Consider the following 25921-nt stretch of genomic DNA (forward strand, 5'->3'; position numbering starts at 1 on the left):
TCTTTTCACAGTGCATTCGTGCCACCAATTCCAAATCTTAGAGTTGTAGAGGTGCTGCTCAAAACCTCAAAGCACTTCTACATATTTATGTGAACCTTCCTACTTCCCCACATGCATTTCCCAGAGTGCATTAGTACATGGTTGACCCACATGCATATGCTGGTTCTATGGAGAGGCAGGATAGAGTAAAATGTATGAGTACAAGACCCTACAGCCAGATTGCCTGGCTGCAGCTTCTGTATGTCCACACCCTATATGGCCATGGGTACTGTACTGGTCTGTTCTCACGCTTCTAAAAAAACATACCTGAGACTGGGTAATTTATAAAGGAAATAGGCTTAATTGATTCACAATTCCACAAGGTTGGGGAGGCCGCATAACCATGGAGGAAGGTGGAGGAAGAGCAAAGTCACATCATACGTGGCGGCAGGCAAGAGAGCATGTGCAGGGGAATTCCCCTTTATAAAACCATCAGGTCTTGTGAGACTTATTCACTATCACAAGAATGGCATGGGAAAGATCTGCCCCCATGATTCAATTACCTCCTACCAGGTCCCTCCCATGACGTATGGGAATTATGGGAGCTACAATTCAAGATGAATGGGTAGGGAAACAGCCAAACCATATCAGGTGCAGTACTTGGCTTCACATCCTCATCTGTAAAATGAGCATGGTGACAATCTTTTAGAGCTAGTGTGTGGATTAAATGTGGTCAATACATGGAGATAACTTAGAACAGTTCCAGGCACCTTGCAAGGACTTAATACAAGTGGGTTATAAATTAGTTTACATTTTATGGACAGTGATTTTACAAGCTCTCCATGATAACTGTTCACCTTCAGCCAGAGTTTGTACATAAAGAATTGGGTCAAAAACGAGACAGCTAAGGAATTTTTTAGTTGTAATTGTTTTTATTAATCTTAGAAGACTTTTCTGTAGTACTACTTGGAGACTCAATGAATCAGCCTTTAAACATTCCATCCAATAACATGTTTTGCTTATTGATTTTTAATGCTTTGTTATATTACTATTCTAAGTACTCACACTAATGTAAAAGCATTCTATATATAAATTTTCGTTGTTAAAAATGTTTTGATTGTAATAATAGAATTGAGACCTTTGTCAGGTTGACACTCACTAAATCTCATTGCTGGGATCATTGTGGTGGCTAGTAAGGGTGAAGGAATAAGAATTAGGCCTTTGATTTGTTTGGGGAGTGAAAGAATTGCTAAGTTTAGCAACACTGTAATGTCATAGATATTATTTATTAGCTTCTCAGAGAGAAATGTTTGGGTGCCGATTTATCAACTTGGAAAATCAGGGACTAATAAAAGTACAAAAATAACATTCAGAATCAACCAGCATCCCTGTAACTGTAGGAAAAATTAAGAGATCATACCTAGAATAGTTCACAGGTGGCACAGAGCAAAAGGAAATAGGGGTGCAGCTGGCAGACACTGACTGAGTCTTCTCTGGGGGATGGACAGAACATGTGGGCCACTAGGCACCCAGAAGGGGCATCAGCCAAGAGCTATTGTTTCCACACTGGGCTGATTCCAGAATCACAGCAGTGACAATAGCTCAGACACAGGGCCTGCTGTGCCCACAGCTTTAAAATGAGAACACAATGCTTAAAGCTGGCAGTTATCATCCCCTAAATCCATTTTTGATTCTAAACAAGATACTCCTTAGGAGGATTCTTCTCTACCACTGCCCCCTGTCATGGGTTTGACTGGCAAGATGGATTCATGTTAATTAGTTTTAAATGATACCTTTGGGTCTCTATAATCTTTTTCACCATTTATAATGACCCAGTTCCTTGGGATATGTTGCCTCAAGAGAGGAGTTCTACTTACCTGAAAATTCCACTTAAACCAAAATCCTTTATATTCAATTAATCTTGATTTCTTTGAGTATCTACAAGTCTGATTCCACTTTCTTTCATTAGGGAAGTCCAAGATAATGATCATGATTGACTTTATTTCTTTTCAATTTGGTGGCTAAAACTTTTCAAGGCTCCAGGGTCACCCTTCTGAAAATCACTGCCCAAACTTAGGGCTATGAGGAGGAGGCAGGAAACTGAAAGAGTGGGACGTGATGAATGTCACTAGAAATACTTTTTATAAACTAAAATATTTGATTTCACCTTTTTCCCCTATGAGATTTGATCTCTCTAAATATTATACAAAAGAATACATGTGTACAGGGAAGTGGACATGATCACTAAGGGTTCTCTTTTAGAATCTGCTCTAGCATACATTTATCTGTAATTGAAAGAATAGAAAGTATCTCAGCAGTATACATTTGTTTGAGCCATTAGCATTCTCTGAGCCACTATTGTGGAGGGGCTATCAGAGACCCAGGTAACATCTTGTTAATCTAATTACTAGTTACCCAAATCTAAGCTTATGACCTACCTGGGCCAAACAAATTAGTCATTGCATGTTCCATCTGCCCAAGTGCTAGGTAGCTTCAATTTAGATCAGAGAAGCTTTTGTGCCACTACAGGTGTACATGGGGAGGCAAAGAGATGAGAAGAAAGACAAAAATATCTCAACATATGGGCAGGGATGAAACTGACAGATGGGGACCATCGTCGTTTTAGAAAGGCAGATTGGAGAAGAGAAAGATGTTTCAACCAAATTCATGGATACAGTGTGAAATTATGCCATAACTGTTGGATCTTAATACCATGAAACAATTCTCCTTTTACCCTTATTCCTCTATATTTTGAAGAAAGGTAAGGAAAGAAATAACATACATGGAATAACTTCAGGGAAGGACACAATCCTTCCACTGCCATCTTACAGGAAGCTCTCCAAGGAGCTTGTCACCTAAGCATTTAAAATTCCACCATAATTTTTCACCTTCAAATTTTACCACTGTCCTCTGCTAGAAAGAGTCAACCCTTTCCAGGAATTGTAACATAAGATTAAAAATTACTTTTTCATTCCTTTCTAGTAATAATAATAATAATCCTGCTATGATTGGTCCATGATTGAAAAGAGCTGAGGGGGCTTGTTCTTGAATGTAAAAAAATGTAACCACTACTGAGACCAAGGGATCAGGAAGATGGGAAGACCCAGTTCATGAATTTTACCTGGTTGACAATCTAGCCAAAGGCAAGACCTGGAGATGTCCTCCCACTGCTTTTAAAAATCTGTGATTATCAGTCATTGGGACCTCTGACATAGGAATGAGAATATCACTTAGACTCATACAATCCTACACAGCTTAAAAAAAAAAAAGAGTTTACAGATCTAGTTTGGCTCCTTACTTTTGTAAGACCAAGAGATGAAGGATCCACAATCACGCTGCCAGTTTAGCGGCAGAGCTAACACTAAAACCAAGGGCTCTGATATCTGATTCAGTGTTTTCAACTAACCTCCATCCCAATTCCTGCCACCCATATCATTTCATATCAAATGGGGATATGTAGAGATGGTCTAAGAGAGCAAAGAGATAGAGACCTGGCCATATATTCATTTGCTGTTCGTTACTAATACCTAAAAGGATGATGTTGTATTCTGCCTTATTTCAAAGTAAAGTAAAAGGGAATGTTTCCCCCAAAAGGTTTGTTAGCTGGAGAGCTAGAATATTCATATTCCAGAAATAATTGTGATATCTTCTGAAGGACACCAGATCAAGTGTGTCTGCACCTTCAGGTGATGTCTTGATAAAAGCCAAGAAGCTCCCCAGCAGTCATCAGAAGTGGTGGGTTCCTCTCATTCAAATCATTTCCAAGTTGCTGCTTGGCCATTCTTGCCCAGGCCTCTTGCTAATTTTGTTTGTACTTAACACACTGCAGGAGCAAATGCTGGATATGGCCATGCTAACCCAATTGTTTCAGCTGCAGAAAATACAGCAGGTGCTGCCATGGCAGTGGTTGGCTTTAGCTGGCTGTCACAATCAACAATTAGTGAATGAGATGGACATAGTCAAAGCTACAGCAGGAGACAGGATTCTGCCCTCCTGGGCGGAAATCAAGAAGAGGGGGTTTTATTATAACTCAGTGGGTGATAGAATCTCTTTCAGAGAAATAATACTACCAAAGAAAGAGGAGTTCAACATGGCCACATATAAAATCAGGGTTCGAAGGCAATATTTACCAGTGTTCATACAACACTTTCAAGGAGAAAAGGGCCCTGACCGGAGATTTCTCCCTATTAAGAAAAATAGACCAATCAAACTAATGATGTCATTAGCCATTTTATTCCCTGCTTCCCAAACAACCATCTGATAAGCAAACTTCTCCTAGATTTATGTTCCCAAGGGAATACACTGGCCAAGAGACCTTAATTAACTCATCAGATTAAGAGATGTTATTTCTCATTAACCATTAGCATTCTGGCTTATCACTAAATTCCCGGGAGTTTGATAAGTAAGAACCAGCAAAGATCAGAGACAGGCTCTTGGCATACCTGGATTTGGAAAACTAAAGACCAGATGTAGAAGTAGTGAACTCATCCAGTCTCCACTGGGACAGATTGGATCTGGGCAGTGAGAAGCCGCCTGCTCAGGAACTGTCTCCTTGCTTGCAACTGGCTCATCTCTGTCCAGCAATCTCTACCTTGCCGATAAAATGGGGTTTTTATTTGTATATGTAGATGTTATAAATAACAACCTCATCGTCATCTCCAAGAAGACACCCTGGAAAAGGATATTGTTGGAAACCACTACTAAATATCATGGACTTCAAGTAAAAATAAAAAATAGTACCTGTCTCCTTAGATCTCTTGTTTTCTTAGTCATCTTATCAATCGCAATGTTGAGAGGATCTCCTTTTTCTTTCCTTCCAGTCTATTAAGAAAAGAGAAATAATTTTTGATTTAGCATATTCAATGTTAGAGACATCAAAAATTAAAAAAAATCAGGAAAACATGAGATGTTAAATTCAAACTTTTTTTAAAAAGATTATTTTCAATACATAACTATAACATGATTTTGTCACTAAAGTTGGTTTTTCCTGAAATAATAATTAAAATTGATAAAAACCAATACGTTCTCAGGATAGTTACACATATGTCCATATTCAACTCCACACAAATCTGTGTTTTCATCCCTCCTCCATACGCTTAGCAGTTAAGTAAATATAACAAGGATGTTTTGTTTTTGCCTTCAAATACAAATGCTTTGTATGTCTATATTGTGTAGGCACATTTCTGAATAGAAGATAACTGAGATAATAAAAACTAAATCGAAAAAGATTTTAAGTAAATCACCAGAATTCAGAATTTTATACCAATATTTTTTAAGCCATATTGCAACTTCTACATCAAATTCAAAAGAGATGCTTTACTAGAAAATACAGTATTGCTAATCTCTGCTCTGTCATGTAGTGGAATGCTAAAAATGATAACAAGCAACCCACAGCTTGAGGTCATGAGGAAAATTTCCCTTATGACTATAACAGGCAGAGGTAGAGAAAAAAAAAGTGTTCTTTAATAAATTATTCACTTGGAAGTTTCACTAGTTTCCTATTTCTTTGCTTTTTCTCCTTTTTTTGGTGGGTACAGAAAAACAATTAAAACTCAACAGAAAAGAATCCCCATTGTCTTTTTAAAAGAGCAACAAGATTCCCAGGGATGAAAAGCTCTATAAACTTTATGGATGACAATTATCTTCCCCTTAAAAGATAAATGTTTTCAAAAACCTTGTCAAATTGATTAAATTATCTAAATTTTAGTCAAATGCTACAGATTGATTTATTTATGGTGCTAGTGGCAAGTCAATTATTGTGGCCTACTCAGTCTCTATAAAATCATGTAGGTCTCTGTAGTAATTTGCTTATATGATAAAATGAGATCCCAGATCTTAAGTTGTGCCTAATGGGATAACATGATATGGCAATGCGTAAAAATTACCATCCAACAGGTTTCTAAATGTTCTCTTTCCATGACAAAATCCGGGAAGCATAAAGCTGATACATACATACCAGCTCTCCATAGCTGGGTTTAAAGTAGTCACTCTTCTCTGCCACTTGCTTAATTAACTATTTTTTCTGAACAAATGTCTGATGCACAGCCCTATAGGGTTTTCATTAAAAAGCCCAAACCAAGGCATATGTGCATATATTTTTAGTCTTCTAAAATCCTACAATTCCCCATCATCCTTTTCCACTCCCTAAACTCACACACTCACTCTTTCAGATGTAGACACTAAGGTTTGTAAGTAGAAACAGCTTAAAATACAGTGGCTAACATTTTACAACTTTGAAATATCAGCCTACAAATAGCTCCAAGAAAACAAAAGTATATGGAGAAGAATAACGTGCTGCTCTATCTTTCCAGGGAATGTGGTTGTGCAGTGAGTGTGACTTCAATGCTCTGCCTCTCCAAGTTCAGATCTGCCACAAATTCAGCAGCCAAAGGCTATTCCTTTTCTGTTTGGTTCTCTCCTTGCAAATAGGTTGTCTGCCATCAAAATACAGGGCACCTTTGTGGAGCTCTGGACCATGATCCTTCTGAAAATCATAATTTCCTATGGCCTTTTCATTTATTGGAATAAAAACACTTACTTTCAAAAATTAAAAGTTATGAGTTTAGTTTAAAACTTGGCTGCAACAGATGGAGGATAGATTACTAAACTTTTCAAAGTAAAAAGAAAAAAATTGAGACACTTTAAATACACAAAATAATTACTGAGTGAATGTAAATGCTAGACTCTGGGCTTATTCCATCCTGCCAGTGCCATATCTATACAACCATTTTTCAGATGAGAAGAATGAGGATCAAATGGGCCTGGGATTGGTGTGAAGAGAGTGAAGAGGGAGAGAGGGAGTATAATTTAGATGTAAAATTTAAGATGGCACCAAGGAACTCAGTCATCAAGATAAATAATATTTTAATGTAATGTATACCATTTTTTTTTTTTTTCTGAGACAGTCTTGCTCTGTCACCCAGGCTGGAGCACAGTGGCGCAATCTTGGCTCACTGCAACCTCTGCCTCCCAGGTTCAAGCAATTCTCCTGCCTCAGCCTCCTGAATAGCTGGGATTACAGACGCGTGCCACCATGTCCAGCTAATTTTTTTGTATTTTTAGTAGAGACGGGATTTCACCATATTGGCCAGGCTGGTCTCAAACTCCTGACCTTGTGATCCACCTGCGTCAGCCTCCCTAAGTGCTGGTATTACAGGCATGAGCCACCACGCCCGACCTAATGTAATATTTTTAAAATCAAAACTAATGCAAATAAATCCATGTTGAAAATAAAATATCAAAGATTTAAATAAAGACAGGATACAATAGGGCTAGGATTAGGGTAGGGTGAATGAGGTGAGTTGTGCAAATGCAGCATCAGATGACATTTTAAACTTTTAAACTTAAAAAAAAAGTACGGATATATTTATTCTTTAAAAATTATTGTTTACCTAAAATTCACATTAACTGGGCATCCTGTATTTTTATGTGCTGAGTCTGACAATCCTACCCCAGAGGAAAGAGTCATGTTCAATATTGTAACTGCAGTTGTTACAGACATGTGTGGGAGGCTTGGTTGCCCCATTCTGTGAGCAGAAGGGCAACATGTGGGATCTGTATCCCTTCCGGCATCAATATCCTGCAACTGTAAAACACACATCCCTTAGACGTGAGGCATCCTGTTGGTCACTGTGGGGAACACATGAAAAGTGATAGCCACAATTCTCACCATCAAAGAGCTCCTGATACAGGGGAATAGACCAGAACACAAGACCAGAACAATACCAAAAACTGTGCAGAGAGATCAGCACGCTCAACGACTGAGTTGCTCAGAAGAAGGAGATGTTGCCTTTGGGAAGTCAAGTCACAGAGGAAAGAGAAAATTAGCTGGACCTTAAGCCCTGGGTAAGATTAGAATAGGAAAGAGGGAGGCACTTTGACTGGCAAAAAGAAAGTCATGTGGACAAGAAGGCAAGATGGTTCTGGGAAGGCAGTGAGTGAAATGAGCCAGTTTTTTCTCCATGATGTGAAAAATCAGTTTGACTAGCTACAGAGACATATTATTTCTATAAGATCTTCTTTATAGTGTGATTACTAGTAACTTTATTTTGATCTGCAAGCCCAAAGAATCTCTGGTAATGTTAGTCGTTCCATGTTACTCTTGTCCGGATTCCATTTGTGTAATATTTGTGATCCTGGGTTTCTCCAGCCTCAAAGTCTTCAGCTGAAAACAATTCAGAAATGCAGTTGACTGGGCAGCCATATTTGTTGTCACTGTACATGAAGGTTGGGGAATGTTAAAACAAGGACTAGGGTTTAGGAAATTTGGCCCACTAGATGGGATAGTCGATTTACTGGCCCTTTCTTAGCTCCAATTTTAAAAAATAAGGTATTTGTGTAGGAATAACAACAGTAGCTTGTCAACGCTCAGCTTTGCACAGCAAATGGGGACTTGGAAGCCATTATGTCCTACTTTCCTCAGCTCTGTATGTCTAAATGTGGCCATAATTTTAAATTCATCAGTTTAAACTGGATGGGAAGCCAGCTACTGAGAGTGAGACAGACAGAGGAAAAGGGGGAGAGATAGGGAGGCAGAGACACAGAGAGGGAGGAAGAGGAGAGGAGAAAGGGAGAGAGCGATAGGGGACAGTGAGGAGGGAGGAAGAGAGGAGTGGAGGCTTGCCTCCTAGTGTCAGCTCCCTATTATTAGCCTCCATGATCCTGGACTAACCATTTACCCCAATTTCTTAAAAAAGTCTGAGTTTTGTCATAAGCACAATGGATAGCATAATATATGCTCTGTCTTCTTCACAAGGTTAGCAGGACGATCAATCACAATGTCAATGTGCTAGAAACAATAAAAGACATTAAGACCATTCAAGGTAATTAGGAAAGTATTTTTGCTGTGGAAAAAAAATGAAAGAATTGATTTAGAAACTACATAGAAACTATTTTTGGATCACCTGTCCTTCTGCTTTCTCTATCCAGGCAGATAATGTACAAAAACCTTGCCAAAAACTGGTATCCCTAAAGAAAAAGTTCTCTCCCTTTAAAGAAGCAATATTTGGGGCAGTTCATTTTAAATACACAACTAGTCTGAGATATTTCTAAGAGGTGAAATGAGGGGCAGAATCTCCAGTTCAGTCTTTTACATAGTAGGTCCTGGGACATATTTTGTCTAGTAACTAAGGATTTGATCATCACAAGCACATTCTAGTTCCCTAGGAGTCAACCAGAAGCCTCACCTAGCTCTCCATCCCTGACCCTCCAGGCTCTACAAATTAAAAATACTTTAACAAACTGAAGTGAAAGCAGATCTAGTATTTATTTTGACATCATCACCTAATAATAAAAGCAAAATGTGTGGTGTTAAGTCAATCATCCAATTATTCCCTGTTTTTGCTGAACAGAAGGAAACAAAAGCCAATTAGTTGTAACCACTCTCTGCCAATAACCACCTAAGTGACCTGGCAACATCTCTAGACTCCAAACTTTTCATCTGTAGAATGAAAGGGCCAAGGATGAATTACGGAACTGTGAAATATGAGAAGCAGAAAAACCATCAAGCACCTGTAACTATACTTCCCTGTTACAGGGAAACAATCATAACACTGCAGAAAGGGCTGGGAATTGACAGGCAGTTGAAGTTTTTCTCATCTCTAAAACGTGGCTAAGTGCTTGCTTTTTGGGAGCATAAAAAGACATAGGCCCTGTAATGTGTTTAACCAATACCTAACCAGCAGAGTTAACTCAGTCAAAGTTAGCTGTCTTTCTCTGCCCATCTCCTCATTCCCCTCAAAGATAAGGACAGCAAGGTCTAGAGAGATGAAGTGACTGATTATGATCACCTGGCTCATTAGTATCTGACCAGCACCTCCAGACTCCCAGCTAGGGCTTTTTCCATTCCATATCTAAACAATCTCCCTTCTCTAAAATTTCAGGATTCTGTGATTTTATAGTTTCATGTGTTTCTCTTCAAAGGCTACCAGTAAAATCTCACTTTGAGGTGTATTTCCTCTGCCGCTTTTTGTCCACAGAACTTATATGCCTTTTTTGAGCCTGCTCCCCACTTTTCTTCTTTATCTTTACCTGCAGAGAATGAGTGTGCAATAGACATAGCCATTTAATAAATATCATTATTAAAAGACGAAGCCAGGCAGGACTACTCTCTACATTGCTGTGAGCACCTTCCCTAGTTGCCATCTGTTGTGCTAGGGAGATGCATGTTTATTAAACTTTATTTGTTTTAGTCTTTCAGAACTATTTTACAATACACATTTGGGGAAGATCCATGGCTTGAATTCATGAGAGCAAAGGGAATAAATTTCCTGACTTGGATTTTTAATAGGAGATCCTTTATTCTCCCATCCTCTGGCTTTAAATTCAAGTCCAGTTTGCTAAAGTATCAGATATTACCTTGAAGATCTTTATATTTCATTTGTCCTTAAATAGAAGGATTAAGCCATTAACAGAAATTTCTATTTTTACAATTAATCTTCGGAAAAAGAACAATATTTTATTTCAACAATTTCTTTTTAATAACACTGCTCTTTGCCCCTTTGCATAATAAAGTCCCCTCCTTTGGCCCACTTTGGACAAGGATCCCCACCCCACTGTCTCCCTATGTGAATACCCATCACCCCTTCTGAAATTCTGAAGATGTTTGTAATGGATTTATATAAACATGCTGAATAATACACAACTGATACTGACTCCCTAACTTATAAAACAAAAAGCTACAAAAAATATTAATTTATAAATCTCTGAAAATGAGTATTCCTTTTTTTTTTTTTTTTTTTTTTTTTTGAGACAAAGTCTCACTCTATTTCCCAGGCTGGAGTGCAGTGGTGCAATCTCGGCTCACTGTAAGCTCCACCTCCAGGGTTCATGCCATTCTCCTGCCTCAGCCTCCCAAGTAGCTGGGACTACAAGTGCCTGCCACCATGCCTGGCTAATTTTTTTGTATTTTTAATAAAGACGAGGTTTCACCTTGCTAGCCAAGATGGTCTTGATCTTCTGACCTCGTGATCCACCCACCTTGGCCTCCCAGAAAATGAGTATTTCTTCAAAGACTGTTCCCATCCCAGCCCCTCATCCTACCATAAACACATAATCCAGTTCTGGGGGGTCTCTCATGGAAGCCCTGGGAATATAAATCGACCATCTTGGTGCTTCCATTGGATCCATGGGTGCACATCAACCATGTTTCAGGGTACTATATTAATATGTGGGACACGGTTGTAAGAAGGTAGATGTTTATCGCTTCCTTCCTTTCCCTTGAAGGGACTACAGACATGACTGAATGTATAAGGAATCTTCAAAATATTGTGTAGCTGTGACTCTAATATATTAGATGTTTCAGGAGCTAATCAAATGCCCAGCTTTCAAATTGTTGTCATTTGAAAGAAATGGAAGTCAAAATCATCAGAATGCCAGAAAGCAATAATATGCCATGCACTCTATCTCCAACACATTTTGCTGTCATTTAAACCTACAATTTAGACAACAGGAGGGAGAAGAAAAAATTATCTATTGATCCAACAGTCACACTATCATTTTTGGAGGGTTGCCCACCTACCCTGAAACCCTGGATATAGAAATCATATCCTTATTACAAATAGCACCATTATTTATAGAACCTTGAACATTTCATAATATCTTTATATTATGTATAAAACATAGTTGGAGCATGTGGACCTTTCTAAATATACCTTTTCACTAGCTAAGGACATTTCTCTTGGAAAAGAAACAGGCAGTATCTCTTTAGAATGGATGAAAGTTGAACAGTGGCCACAAAGCAAATCTATAATCAACATACTCTGACCACATCACAACCTAGCTTTCTTGGTCTCTGAGGTGGTGGTGGGGATGGGAAAGAGGTAAAGGTGGAAAGGGAAGCACTGATGTATCTCTGACTCTTCTCTGCCAGACTGCATCCATTTTCAAGTAAATAATCATCAATATATAATGTAAGAATATGGTAATATTGGTGAGACTACCAGGCCCTACCTGATAATAGAGCAATATCAGGATATGCCTTGGACAATGCGCAAAGCAGGACTGGCTCAGAGAGATCAACACCTGTTCTCATCCCCCCATCAACCCATCCATGTTATTTCATAGCAGCCCTCCTAACTCCCAACCAAGACTCTGTGGGCAGGGAACAAACTGATAATCACATCCAAACCAGTGAGAATCAGCAGTAGAATCACAGGTTGTAGGTAGAATTATTAGGAAGGAGACATATTTTCCCACTGAGATTGATAAACTGGTACTAGATAAACCTTGAACTACTTAGGGAGTCTCCAAAAATAGACCCCACAAAAAGAAAAGCATAGCTGAAAGAAGGAGAGGCAGAGGAAAACGGAGAAAGACAGAGACAGGACGGAGAGATGATGAGAGAAACTGCGACAAGAAAGGGATGAAGAATTGGAGAAAAAGAAATTTAAGGGAGGAAGAAGGAGGAGAAGAAAAGAGAAGTCAGCTTTTGGAGTCAAATCAAAATGGTTCATATTTTCCATTATGTGCTTTTTTATTAATAATTCATTTGAGCTGCTATAACAAAAATATCATAGACTGGGTGGCTTATGACAACAGGAATTTATTTCTCACATTTCTGGAGGCTGGGAAGTCCTAGATTAAAGCATTGGCAGACCTCTGTGTCTGGTGAGGGCCCACTTCTTATGCCAAGAAGGCTGTCTTCTTTTTGTGTGTTCACGTGGCCAAGGGGGCAAGGGAGTCCTCTGGGGTCTCTTTTAGAAGGGCACTAATCCCATTCGGGAGATCTTCACCCTCATGACATAATCACTTATCAAAGGCCTTCACTAATCCCATTCAGGAGACCTCCACTTTCATGACATAATCACTTATCAAAGGCCTCTACCTCCAAATACCATCACATTGGAGGTTTCATCATTTGAATTTTGAGGGGACACAAGCATTCAGTATATAAAACACATTAACCTATAAAGTAATTGTTTTGCTTATCATTATATAGAGCCTGGAGTTGTACCTGGAATGTAACAGGTTTTCAGTAAATTTTTCTAAGTCAATGAATGAAACACTTGGCCTCCTGAATCTAGTTGCACTTAAAGCCATAAGTTTCTATCCATGGGTTACCTGGTGCCATGAGTTAATAAATGCCTCCATGTTTATTCGTGTGGCATTTCTATCACTTACAAAGAAAAGGGTCTTATTAAACCAGAGATCTTAAAATACTAAGCCGCAATAACTGGAAAGCAGAGTGGTGGGGATCACAGCAGACCTCAGGCAAGGTCTGGAGCACTGTCTGAGGAGTTCATGTCTTGGCAGGGCATCTAGGTTCATTCACAGGGTTTTCCCCAGCACTAATTACTGACCCAGCTCTAAATCTTAATATCGCATTTCTCCCCTAAATCCAGTTAGTTACTAACCTTGAGAAACCGCCCATCAAAAAGTCTGTAAGGATTCACACTCTTCCTCAAATCTCTCTTTCCATGACACCCACTCACCACAGTGGAGATCTCGAATGCCACAGCATCCTTTGTTGACTGCGTTCCCTCATCATCCTCATTATGGCCTGCTAAGAACAAGCTTTAATTTCCTCAGCTCAGTATTCCTGAATTCTTTAGATTTTACTGAAGTCCTATTTCCTTTTTTTGAATCTTTTTTTTTTTTCTAACTTTTAGGTTCGGGGGTACATGTGCAGGTTTCTTATATAGGTAAACTCATGTCACAAGGATTTTGTGTGACACATTTTGTGTCACACACATTATGTGTCACATCAAATCCTTCATGCAGGTAGTGTGCCAAACAGTGCAGATATTTTTTGACGTGAGTTTACCTACATAAGAATTATTTTGTCACTAGACACTAAGCATAGTACGTGATATATATTTTTTTTGGATCCTCGCCTTCTTCCCACCCTCCACCCTCAAGTAGACCTCAATGTCTGTTGTTCCCCTCTTTGTGTCCATGTGTTCTTGTTATTTAGCTCCTATTTGTAAGTGAGAACATGTGGTATTTGGTTGTCTGTTCCTGTATTAGTTTGCTAAGGATAATGGTCTCCAGCTCCATCCATGTTGCTGCAAAGAACATGATCTTGGTCTTTTTTGTGGCTACATAGTGTTTCACGGTATATGTGACACATTTTGTTTATCCAGTCTACCGTCGATGGTCATTTAGGTTGAGACCATGTCTTTGCTATTGTGAATAGTGCTGCAATAAACAAATTAATACATGTGTCTTTATGGTAGAATGATTCATATTCCTTTGGGTATATACCCAAGTAATGGAATTGCTGGGTTGAATGGTAATTTTTTTTTTCTTGGGCCTGTCTGTTAGGGCTTCAGAATCTGGTGTCCCCTTCATCATGGTCCAATTCTAATCTATTTGTATTTTCTCAACAACTCACAAACGTCCTGCTTCTTTATAGGCTCATATTGGTGCCTGGCTGGAAGGGGCCATTCCCCTTCTAACTCACAATTCACCTAGCCAGGTTGTACCCATTCTTCAAAGAAAAGCTCAAAATCTCCCACCTCTGACCACATCTTTCATGTAGGTAGTGTGCCAAACAGTGCATATATTTACAGTATACTACCTAGTGTTACCTAATAAGTTTTTGTGTGGCTGCAGAATACAACCCAAGTTTTTGTGAGTAGAACATGCCTGGTTTTCTCCCAAAGAACTCAGGATGAAACTCTTAAGACATGGTCAGGAAATGCTTGTTTATTGATAGAAAGATGGATGGTCCAAGTAGGCACCTGGGGATAGGCAGCAGGTATGAAAGGGATAGATGATCTGGAAAACATGGAGTCCTAAAAATAAATTTCACCCACTTCACAATTTGCTGATCAAAGCCATAGGAAGTAGTTGGCACCTGTGTAAGGTTACAATTCTTGTTCCTTGATTTATTTTATCAACACAGGTGTAGTCCTCAGTGATTACTTGCCAGGCAACCCTGCATAAAAGACATTTTTCATAGTGCCAACCCCCCGAGCTTGGGTGATTGCTAAAAGCTGGGGTTAATTAACCACATATCCCTTCTAAGCCTGTAAGAGACCATGAACTGAGCAAACTGCTAAAAAATTCCATTTCATCTTTCCAGTTGAGATAAAAGTAGTCAAGGCAAAGTGCAAATTCCCATCGATTTTATACACACACACACACACACACCCAAACTGAATAAATAATTTAAATTTCAATGAAATTAAAAGTTCCATTTCATTTTTAAGTGCATATTCCCCAAACCACTCAGCTACAGTTAAAGCTTTCAACACCTAAAGAATCCCTAGAGTCTGGCATTTTCTACCATCTCAAAAAGAGGTCAATAACTGGGTCCACATTGCTGAGAATTCACAGAAATCAGAAAACATTCAGGCAGAGGGTAACCTTAATTTATGGAAAGTATGTCTATGTGGGGACCCACAGTCTTGGCCTCCCTGTGCCTCATTTACCATTCTATCAAGAGCCAGCTCATGTTGTAATTCCTCCATCACCCCTGCCCTGCCTTCCCAGTTCACAGAAACCCAGCCTCTTCTGTGTGCCTATAGCCATCTTTACCATTTATTTGGTTCTTTATGAACAATTGTCACCAAGGAAATAATTCTATATTGTGCAAACCTCTTGCATTGTTAATTGAATTTCCAATGTCACACGGTATACAAATAATATAAGCTGCATCATTACTATCCTGTAGTGTTCAGAAACTTGTCATAAGCATATTTTTTTTTATCCAATTAAAGGCACAGCTGCCCAAGGATAGGAAAATGTCAGACCATTACATTTCCTTGAAACTCTGAAGTTTCTGGCACAGTGCCTTACACAGAATAGGTGCTAAGTAAATTAGAAATATGTATAGATATGTACATATAAATATGTATTGGCTATGAATGAAATAGTATTCTAGCTACTTGGCTTAATTAAATGATACCAATCTTTGGAGACAAGGCTAGGTGCAGAGGTGGAATTGGTGGCTCGCTGTGTCTTCACCAACGGTAGAGTCATATTGTTGCCTACTCTCATCCCCTTTTTACACTTTATACACTCATTCCCTTTCTTCCCTGCTCAAATACCTCCCCTATGCAGGAAAAAGATGGAAATTTCTAGGAGCCAAAGCTTGTGATTGTATGCATAGGATTAAGATGTATATACCCTTGGAAGAAGAAGTACAAAGAGTAAACGGCTTTTATCAAAGTAGTGAGTGGTGGGAGTAGATAAGCTTGAAAACAGTAGGAACTGAAAGAGAATAGATTCGATAAAATGGTGCTTCTAAGAGATGAGAACCCTTAATGGAACAAGGAGGCAGGATGTATTTGAGAACACCTGGGACCTTTCCCATTGCCAGCCCCGCAGCAAAGGGAAGTGAGGAAAGTATGTGGGTGCCAGTGGGCCGAAGAAGTACAAGGTTTGGGAGCACCAAGGACTCTTTGCATCCTAGGGGATCCTAAAGGTATCTCCATTCTAGTGCCAGAGCCAGGGATGTTTTGCCTGCCCAAATCAACTCTGACCTCTCTTTGTCTTTGCCAAAGCCTGTGAGAATGACCTCTTCCTGTCCTCTCTGCCAGCACCACCTTTCAATCTCTATCTCCGTGTTTTCTCCTTCTCATGTCCCCCTCCAAAATGCCAGCACTGTCTTCAAAGCAAGCACACAGGTCCCAAGCACTTTAATTCTTAACATTATGAGGGAACTAGCAGAGAATAAGGTCTTCTTTTTAATTATATGAACAGTTAAAACAACCAAAGAAATATTTTAACTATTTGCACACTAACAAGCCCCAATCTAGAGCTGCTAACCTTATTGTCAGCCCACTTATGTTGTCTTTTGCTTGCTTTGGGTGAAGCTTATCAAGCTCTGTGCTCTTCCTCGACTTCTCAAACTGATCTCCAAGCTGGGGAAGGCCAGGCTGCCCCCAACCCCAGCACCAACACCCAGGAGACTACCATCTCCTGAACATGAAGGTGCAAGCCACTGGCACTCCTCGGGCTTAGGTGAATCAGGGACCTTGCTGAGCATGCTTGAAGTCTGTCATACTAGTACTATCTCTTGGGGCATTCCCTCACACTTGGAACCAATGAAAACTTTATGAGGCAAAATGGAATTTTTGTAGCATGACAGTTAAAAACTAAACTATGTAGAAAGCAGGCCGAAACCCTGGAACACATGTCTCACATCGTCCCAAATATTCCTCACTATGTGGCTCCCATAAACACCATCTGCTGTGTTAATTTGTAAAGAATTACAAGGTTCTTAAAATTACACTTTGCTCTCCGTAGCGTACACTGTGTCTATGAAGGGGGAGACTTGAGAATGCATATTACATCCAGTCAGACACTGAGATCTTCCTTCCTATGCTGGGATCTAACTGAAAGTTTGCTAGGTCTGCATGGAATTTTAAGAAGTGCATTGTATTCTCTGCAGACCAGCTGTAGGGAAAGAAAACACAAAAACAAAAAATACACACAACAAAACCTTTGCCTAGGTTATAATCCTAGAAGCTTATACCTTTTCAGATTGCACATATATCTCACACTTCACTGGATTCTTATGACAACACAAAGTCTTTGGTTGTAAGTGAAAGAGGCTGAACAGCCAAAATTGGGAGAACTTCTTGGGAGAGACTTAATTCTCCATTGCTGGCTCCTGACCTCCAAGGCCTCCTCAGAGCCCTTGCGAGAGGCTAAGAGTTTCTCAGTTGTTCCTCCCTGTCTGCTTAGAAATCCTGAAGAGCAACATCTCTTCCCAAAAGTACATCTCTAGCCCGGCGCGGTGGCTCACGACTGTAATCCCAGCACTTTGGGAGGCCGAGGCGGGCGGATCACATGGTCATGAGATCGAGACCATCCTGGCTAACATGGTGAAACCCCGTCTCTACTAAAAATGCAAAAAATTAGCCGGGCGTGGTGGCGGGCGCCTGTAGTCCCAGCTACTCGGGAGGCTGAGGCAGGAGAATGGCGTGAACCCGGGAGGCGGAGCTTGCAGTGAGCCGAGATTGCGCCACTGCACTCCAGCCTGGGCGATAGAGCGAGACTCCGTCTCAAAAAATAAAGCACGTCTCTAACAATGCAAAACATTGGTGAATGGCTGCTAATGAAAACTTTTACGTAACTTAAGTCCTCAGGGTGCTGCTGGTTAAATAGTGGTGAATGGTGGCTAAAAAATGAGAAAATAAATAGGAGAGTCTTAGACTCAATAGTCCGTAGGCTTAAAACTGTTAATATGAAATAGTTATAACAAATGAAGATTCCTGGTCCCTTTCCCAAAATACTCTGTTTCAGTATCTCTAGGGTAGGGCATGGCAATCTTCCATTTTAATAAACATTTTAAAATTATAGATAAATTCTTGAAACAGGAGGATAGTTCAATGGGTTCCAAAACAACTAATCATTTGATTAATCAATCTCTCCAATTGTGGCCTAGGAGTCTGCATTTTCATATTTCCTTCAAATTTCCATTGTTTAACCTAATTTGGGAACTTACTTTTGTTACCATTTACTGGAAATACACCTGAAATAGAACCAAAATCCACAATTAAGGCAATTCTGCTTAATTCCCAGTGAATTAGTCACTATATCTAAAAAAAAATCACGAGATTCATAATCAAACCAGTTAATTAGAAGAGAAAAGCCATACTTTCTGAGAAACTAAAACAATACAGACTAGGCATACCCTGTAACAACATTTCAAAAAAAGTCCCTGCACAAAGAAAGAAAAAGCTATACCAGTTTCCCAAATTCTTTGCCTGTTACTGTCATATCCACCTGTAGACATCAAATAAGGTTAGCTGAGACGATGGACAAAGAGATAAAAGTGACTGCTGATCTTACTAAGGCATAAAGAGCTTAAGAAACTTTTGCGAGTTTACAAAAGTAAAACAAAGAACCAGGATCCTGATACATGCAATATTTCAGAGCTTCTGCTGGTAAACCTGTCTACACTATGCTGATTTCCTAATATTTTAAGAAAATTCACTCCCAAGTTCCTCTTTCTATGGTCCCAACCTTTCAGTTCCCTTGTAATTATGCCTCAGCCCTCAAGAAGAAGAGTTTTTCTGAGCACTCCATAATAATCTCCTATATCCCACTTCTGCCCTCTTCCCCGTCCTGAAGCATCCTCTACAGACAAGATAAAACTCTGCCTCTACCTGACCCCAGAGCCTACACAGAACTCCCTTCCCGATACCACGACAGATCAGTCCTTTCTGATGTCGGGCAGGGGCATCCCCCTCAGACAAAGAAAGCCCTGAATAGCCTTCTTGGGGAAAGCTGGCACCGAGTGGTCTCATCCCACATCCCTCATAGTCAAGATACCTGGCTGTAGCTATTCCCTGTCTTCCAAGCCCTGATGAAAAAGGCAAGAGTAAGGCTAAAGGTGGGTGCTTGAAGTTTCTCTGTTCACTCAGAATAAGCTGAGGGGAATGAACTATTGTTGCTTCTAATTATGTCATTGGCCCTATGGAAAACTGGATTTTTAACACTGATTATAAGAAACTATTGGAGCAGGTTGACAATAACTCCTAAACTGCTGATGATGCATTTGTTAATCGTATATACAACACGGTAGAGTAAAATAAAAATGTTGTGATCATGTCTTGCATTTGAATATGTGTGCATACGAATGAATGAGTGTGTGTGTGTGTGTGTGTGTGTGTGTGTACTGCAAGTTCATGTGACATTATCCCTTCTCTGTTATTTATTTATTTATTATTTTTTTTGAAACAGAGTTTTGCTCTTGTCGCCCAGGCTGGAGTACAGTGGCGCAATCTCTGCTCGCTGCAAGCTCCGTCTCTTGCGTTCAAGCAATTCTCCTGCCTCAGCCTCCCCAGTAGCTGGGATTAAAGGCGCACCACCATGCCTGGCTAATTTTTTGTATGTTTAGTATAGAGATGGGGTTTTGCCATGTTGGGCAGGCTGGTCTCAAACTCCTGACCTCGTGATTTGCCCGCCTCGGCCTCCCAAAGTGCTGAGATTACAGGCATGGGCCACCCACACCTGGCCCCCTACTCTGTTATTTGTAAGCAGGTACTATCCTAGTAGATAGAGTTTAAACTATGTCAGGGAGAGACCACATCTCCCAGTGTCAGGCACAATGCCCCCAAAAGGAGTTTCCCTTGTACTCAATAAAGTCTTGTAGTGACATTAGACTTGGGAGTCAAAGAATGTTAAGGCCAAATTTCCTCTGGCCATAGATGAGAGATGGGACCATAGACGACTGAGGAAGATAAATTCCAAAATCTTAGTTCTTCCAGAATCTCATACCAACCTGCTTATTTGCATCCAGAGCTACCTATTTGGCCATGTGTCACCATGGAAAGCCATAGTGCTAGCTCCAAGGTTCATCTTAAGTCTCCTAGAAGGCTTATGACACTAAGACTTAGGGTGGGGAAAGATGGATGCTTTGATAAATAAATCAATGTTATCTCCTTTTACCTTCTTATGTAAAATCACAATGCAAATGCAGTTTCCAGTCTTCCTACCTCCTCAACCTTCATGCTCTTCCGCATGCCATCCTTTCCTTCCAAGAGCTTTTGAAGTAGATACAGACTTACGTTACATCTCAGCTGCTCAGCTGTGTGAGGCTGGGCAATTTTCCTAAACTCACTGAATCTCAGTTCTCATCTGCAGAATAGTGAAAATAATGCCTAACCCAAGATTATGGTAAAAATAAGATAATGCATACAACATGTCTGAGTCTAGCATGAAAATGGTATCCAATAAGCAAATTCCTTACCCTGATCTTTTCCTCTTGTGATAGTAAGCTTCCTAAGGAGAGGCACAGTGCCAAGAATCTGAACTATGGATAAATGGAAGACAGATGGATTGAATGTCTAGGGAGAATAAATTGTTTTATAGGCTGGATCTGGATTTACCAAGACTTGCCATTTGGAAATCTTTGAGCATCTGAGTAACATTTAACACTTGTGAAATTTTCACCAAGTTAAAATCCATTCATGACATAACTCATATATGAGGCAAATGAAAAAGGAGAACCAGACATTGACTCTGATATTTCATTTCTATAGTCCAGTCATGAGGAATTCAAGCTCTGACAACTGTGGTAGCTTCTATTAGGGAAAGATGGGGAGCAAATGCTGGGGACTGATTCCTCCTTTTCAGTCCTCTGCATGGGTAATGAAATCAGTAATGAACACACCTCACTGATGATTTTAATCAAACTGAGCACCTGTAACTGCCAGAAAGAGGGAGATACCCCAAGCATCAAGAGTGGCTTCTATTTCAGTCACCCTCACTTGGCATATCAAGGAAGGGATGGCCTTGCAGAAATTAGAAAGCCAGATGCAGCAGGCTTTCCATGTCTGCCCCACACTGATGGGGAGTCCTCGAAGGGAATTGCTAATCACTTATACACACCTCAGAAGGTAGCAGCCTCCAGAGCTGGGTCTGAACAGCAAGAAAAACGTTCTTTTCTAAATGTCCTCTCCACCATGATGCAAAGTCTAGAGATTTATCTATCATTAGAGAATTGTAACTCATTTGTAATGACTCCGGAAGTTCCCTGCTAAAACACTAAGAAAACTAAGAAGGATGTTACATAGACAACTTACTTACTGTTTTTTTTTTTTCCTGTTTCTACCATTAGCCTATAAACCTCAATTAGGAACTTCATCTCTCTAGTTTGTTGGCATGTCTACTAAGTCCAGTAGCTGGTAAAAGGTTCTTAATGAAGGTGTGACCTAAAATGGTTGTCATTCTAGAAAATAGACAGCTGTTCCCTAAACAGATAGAATAGAAAGGCAAGATGGTAACCTCTGTGTGAAGGGTGGGAGAAGAAAACTTAAAGAGTTAAATAAAACAAATTCTGGTCCCATAGGAAATCAGTTCATCAGGAATTTAGGATTTAGGAATTAGACATACGTATGACTCTAAACAAAAAACCGAGGGAAAAAAATCAAATAATGGTAGAGATGTGGGAGGCAAAAAAAAAAAAAAAAAGATACATTTTTATAGTTTAAGGCAAAGAGTGGCTCAGACTTTCAGACCTTACCCTGGAGCTTCTGTGTGCTGTGGTGGATCCAAAGCAGGAACTACCAAGGGAATAAAACTGGCCAGAGATCCCATTTCTACTACCAAAATAGGAGGTACTTACAGGAAGTCAAAAAGGGAAGCCAGAAACCAGGAATCAAAAGGTAGTGAAAAGTCCTGAGTAAAACCAGCTATAATCTGACTTGAAGGCCGGGCGTGGTGGCTCCTGCCTGTAATCCCAGCACTTTGGGAGGCCGAGGTGGGTGGATCACGAGGTCAGGAGATCCAGACCATCTTGGCTAACACGGTGAAACCCTGTCTCTACTAAAAATACAAAAATTAGCCAGGCATGGTGGCGGGCACCTGTAGTCCCAGCTACTTGGGAGGCTGAGGCAGGAGAATGGCATGAACCTGGGAGGCGGAGCTTGCAGTGAGCTGAGATCATGCCACTGCACTCCAGCCTGAGCAACAGAGGGAGACTCCGTCTCAAAAAAAAAAAAAAAAAAAAAAAAAAAGAAGCCAGAAACCAGGGATCAAAAGGTAGTAGAAAGTCCTGAGTAAAACCAGCTATAAGTCTGACTTGAGGGTGGATCACCATGTTATGGGTTCAAGTCTTTTCATTACCTGTGCAGAAGCCAGACTGGTGCCAAGCTCAAAGTTTCCTGGCAATCCACCCCTCTCCCCACAACCTACATGTAAACAAACACAAAGCCAGGTTTATGAAAACCAAACTGTATATTTCCCTTCCCCCTCTCTTCCCCATCCTGAGAGCTCCATAGAAATCCCTACCTCCTGGGGAGGCCCTTTTCCCTCCAGAGGACCTCTTGTGCCTTTCCCGAGGCTATCCCAACCCTCTCTTCTCCCTTGTCTCCGTTCTCCTGTGATTAACCAAAGCCTGCTAAATGGAAAAGAAAGAAAGAACTTCCAACCTAATAAACATTAAATACAGTCTGAGTATCATAATTTTGTTTTCTTAAGCACAGTGACTCCAGGGCTAGAAGGAGTAGGCTTCCATCTGTGCTCGCCTGGGTTGGGGAAGAATCTGCAGGCTGCAAATCACATCAGCTGGGCTGAGGGAGCCTGCCACCACACTCCATTTCAAACAATAGATCACTCCATTAAGCAAGTGTTTATTGGGCACCTATGTAAGGTTGAGTCCTGTAGAGGTGTGATGTGGGCTGAACTGTGTCTCTCCCACCCTCAAATTCACATTGTAGAGTGCTAAACCCTAAGACCTCAGAATGTGACTATATTTGGGGGATACGACCTTTAAAGAGGTAATTAAGTTAAAATGAGATCATTAGTCCTAATGATCTCAGCCCTAATCCAATATGACTGGTATCCTTAAAGAAGAGATTAGGACACACACACACACACACACACACACACACACACGCAGAGGACAGACAGTGTGAGGGCCGAGGGAGAAGATGGCCATCTCCAAGTCAAGGTCAGAGGTCTCAGAAGAAACCAACCCTGCTGACTCCTTCATCTCAGACTTCTAGTCTCCAGAACTGTGAGAAAATAAATTTCTGTTGTTAAAGTCTCCATCTTATTCACAACAGCAAAGACATGGAATCAACCTAGGTACCCATGGACGGTAAATTGGTTAAAGAAGATGTGGTACATATACACCATGGAATACTGCACAGCCATAACAAGAACAAAATTGTGTTCCTTCAGCAACATGGATGCAGCTGGCAGCCATTATCCTAAGCAAATTAACACAGAAACAGATACCAAAAACCACATGTTTTCACTTATAAGTGAGAGTTAAACATTGGTACATAAAGATGGAAACAATAGATACTAGGAAGTACTAGGGTGGAAAGAGAGGAAGCCAGGGAGGACGGAAAAACTACCTGTTGAGTACTATGTTTACTACCTGGATGACAGGACCTGCACCCCAAACTTCAGCATCATACAATCTGTCCATATAACAAACCTGTACCTGTTGCCCTGAATCAAAAATAAAAGTTGAAATCAACTTTTTTTAAAAAGTTTCCCGGTCTTTGGTATTTTGTTATGGTAGCCCTAGCAAACTAAGATATGGTGTAACAGGAAATACCAGAGTAATGGTTTGTTGAGGTTTGATGACATTACTGATTAGGCTACAAGGAGTCCTAGAGAGCTGAGATGAGGACAGGTAGGGAGGATGTGACAGCCTCCAGAAATCTCTTGTGTGAATTCTCAGAAAGCTCTTCAGTATTTCACAGCACAAGACTCGTGTCAATCAGTTTGTTTGAATAATAAAAAAGCACCATCTCACCCAACAATTAGAAAAGAAATTTCCCAAGCCCAGGAGCAGGTTTCTTGGTCTGAATGCCAGGCTGGCTTCCTCAGGCTTTCTCAAGCTCCTTCTAGGGTCTTACAACTCTTATTAAAAATTGGCAGCTACAGGATGCAAAATAATTAAATAATAAATAAGTAAATAAATAAATAAAACAAAGTAAAGCCACCTTCCTTATTGGTCCTCAAATATTTCTCATTTCAGTAAGCATCCAGAGACAAATTTAATCTCATGCTTTCTCACGGTTTAATTCAGGTAAAAAATAGAACTTCTGTATGCTATGTGAAAGCTTGCAGGTGCTTTTGATTAAGAAACTTGAAGTATTTTAGGTAACTATATGATACCTATCCCCTTATGGGTAATATTTCCTTAATGGTGTCCCTTTCAGAGTTCAGGTTTACTATTCCTGGTACTTCAAGCAAGCAGTGGGTAGCTGTGTGCTTGAGATACCATGAAAACAACCTACATGTTGACTAAAGGGAGTGAAGAAATACATAAAAGCTGGATCCTAGCTAAACCATTGGTCATGATGCATTCACTCCACTAATTAACAATGAGACTCATAGGATGATCACAGGGCTAGGCACTGGGCCATGGCAAGACAATCATGCTCACAATCTGCATGGAGTTACAGTCTAAAGCTTATGGTCTAAATGTCAGCACTACTGACATTTTGAGCTGGATAATTCTTTGTTGTGGAGGGCTACCCTAGACATTTTAGAATATTTAGCAGCGTCCCTGGTCTCTGCTAATTAGATTCCAGTGTATCTTTCCCCCAGTTATGGCAATCTAAAATATTTCCAGACATTGCTAAGTGTCCTGGGGAAGGGGGGAGCAAAATTTTCCCCACTTGAGAACAACTGGCTTAACAAATGAGACATAATTTTTAAAGCAATTAAAATAGAGTAAGACAAATGCTATGATACAAATACAATGCAAATTGACTGAGAAGTAACATGGCTCAATAAAAAAATAATAAAAAAAGCTGTTTTCCCAATGAAGAGATATGAAATGAAGACAATGTCTATTTTTTGGGTGTCTACCGTATGTCAAACACTTGACCCTGATTGTTTATTTAATTCTTATGACATACTCATATGATAAACATTTTACAGGTACGCTCAAAGAGACCAATGAACACGTTCAAGGGCCAAAGAGTGAGAGATAAACCCAGGATCAAATCCAGGTTCTACACTCAACTCCAATTAATTCTTTAGGAAGGACAGAGAAATTTTAAGAAAGAGCAACCTTTGCTACATGAGGGCTAAAGTAGCTAACAGCTTTAAAAAAACTTCTCTAAAAACGGAGCTTGCATGGGGATTTGTGGCCCTAAATAAATATATTATTGAAATAATGTAAATTTGAGACTGGTTTAAGGCAATGAGTAAAGGTTATAATGGAGAGGTTCTGGGGTTCTCCAGCATCCATCCTACAGTCATGAGAGTCCATGGACTGGCCTTATGTTTAAGAGTCCTCAAATATCCACCTGACAGCTAATTATCATGCATAAATCCAATCATCTCATACCTGCATGAATTTGTTTCATAGGGAGGGAGATGATTCCTTCCAATTTTCTTATATTGTCCTTGCATAGTTGATAATAATGTCTCCTTTCACTCTATAAAGTGCTTCAATTTGGATGACAAGTTTTATGATCACCTTATTATTAGTTCAATTAAGTCTGGAGCTGAAAAATTATTAGGCCAGCTATTTTACGTCATTTTATGTCACCAGTTTCACTCTGTGAAAATC

The 25921-nt window shown here is 40.0% G+C and overlaps 1 protein-coding gene across 13 annotated transcripts in view; it reads right to left on the minus strand.

The window, feature by feature from the left end:
- Nucleotides 1-25921, minus strand: part of CTNNA2 (catenin alpha 2) — a 1147855-nt gene that overhangs the window by 249720 nt on the left and 872214 nt on the right. For all 13 annotated transcript variants that reach the window (XM_054474847.1, XM_054474848.1, XM_054474846.1 and 10 more), the window contains one exon: nucleotides 4720-4800. In XM_054474847.1, coding sequence (XP_054330822.1) covers nucleotides 4720-4800 — 81 coding nt within the window. The remainder of the gene's footprint in view (nucleotides 1-4719; nucleotides 4801-25921) is intronic.

The sequence above is a fragment of the Pongo pygmaeus genome, chromosome 12, assembly GCF_028885625.2.
Source record: "Pongo pygmaeus isolate AG05252 chromosome 12, NHGRI_mPonPyg2-v2.0_pri, whole genome shotgun sequence".
Taxonomy (NCBI): Eukaryota; Metazoa; Chordata; class Mammalia; order Primates; family Hominidae; genus Pongo; species Pongo pygmaeus.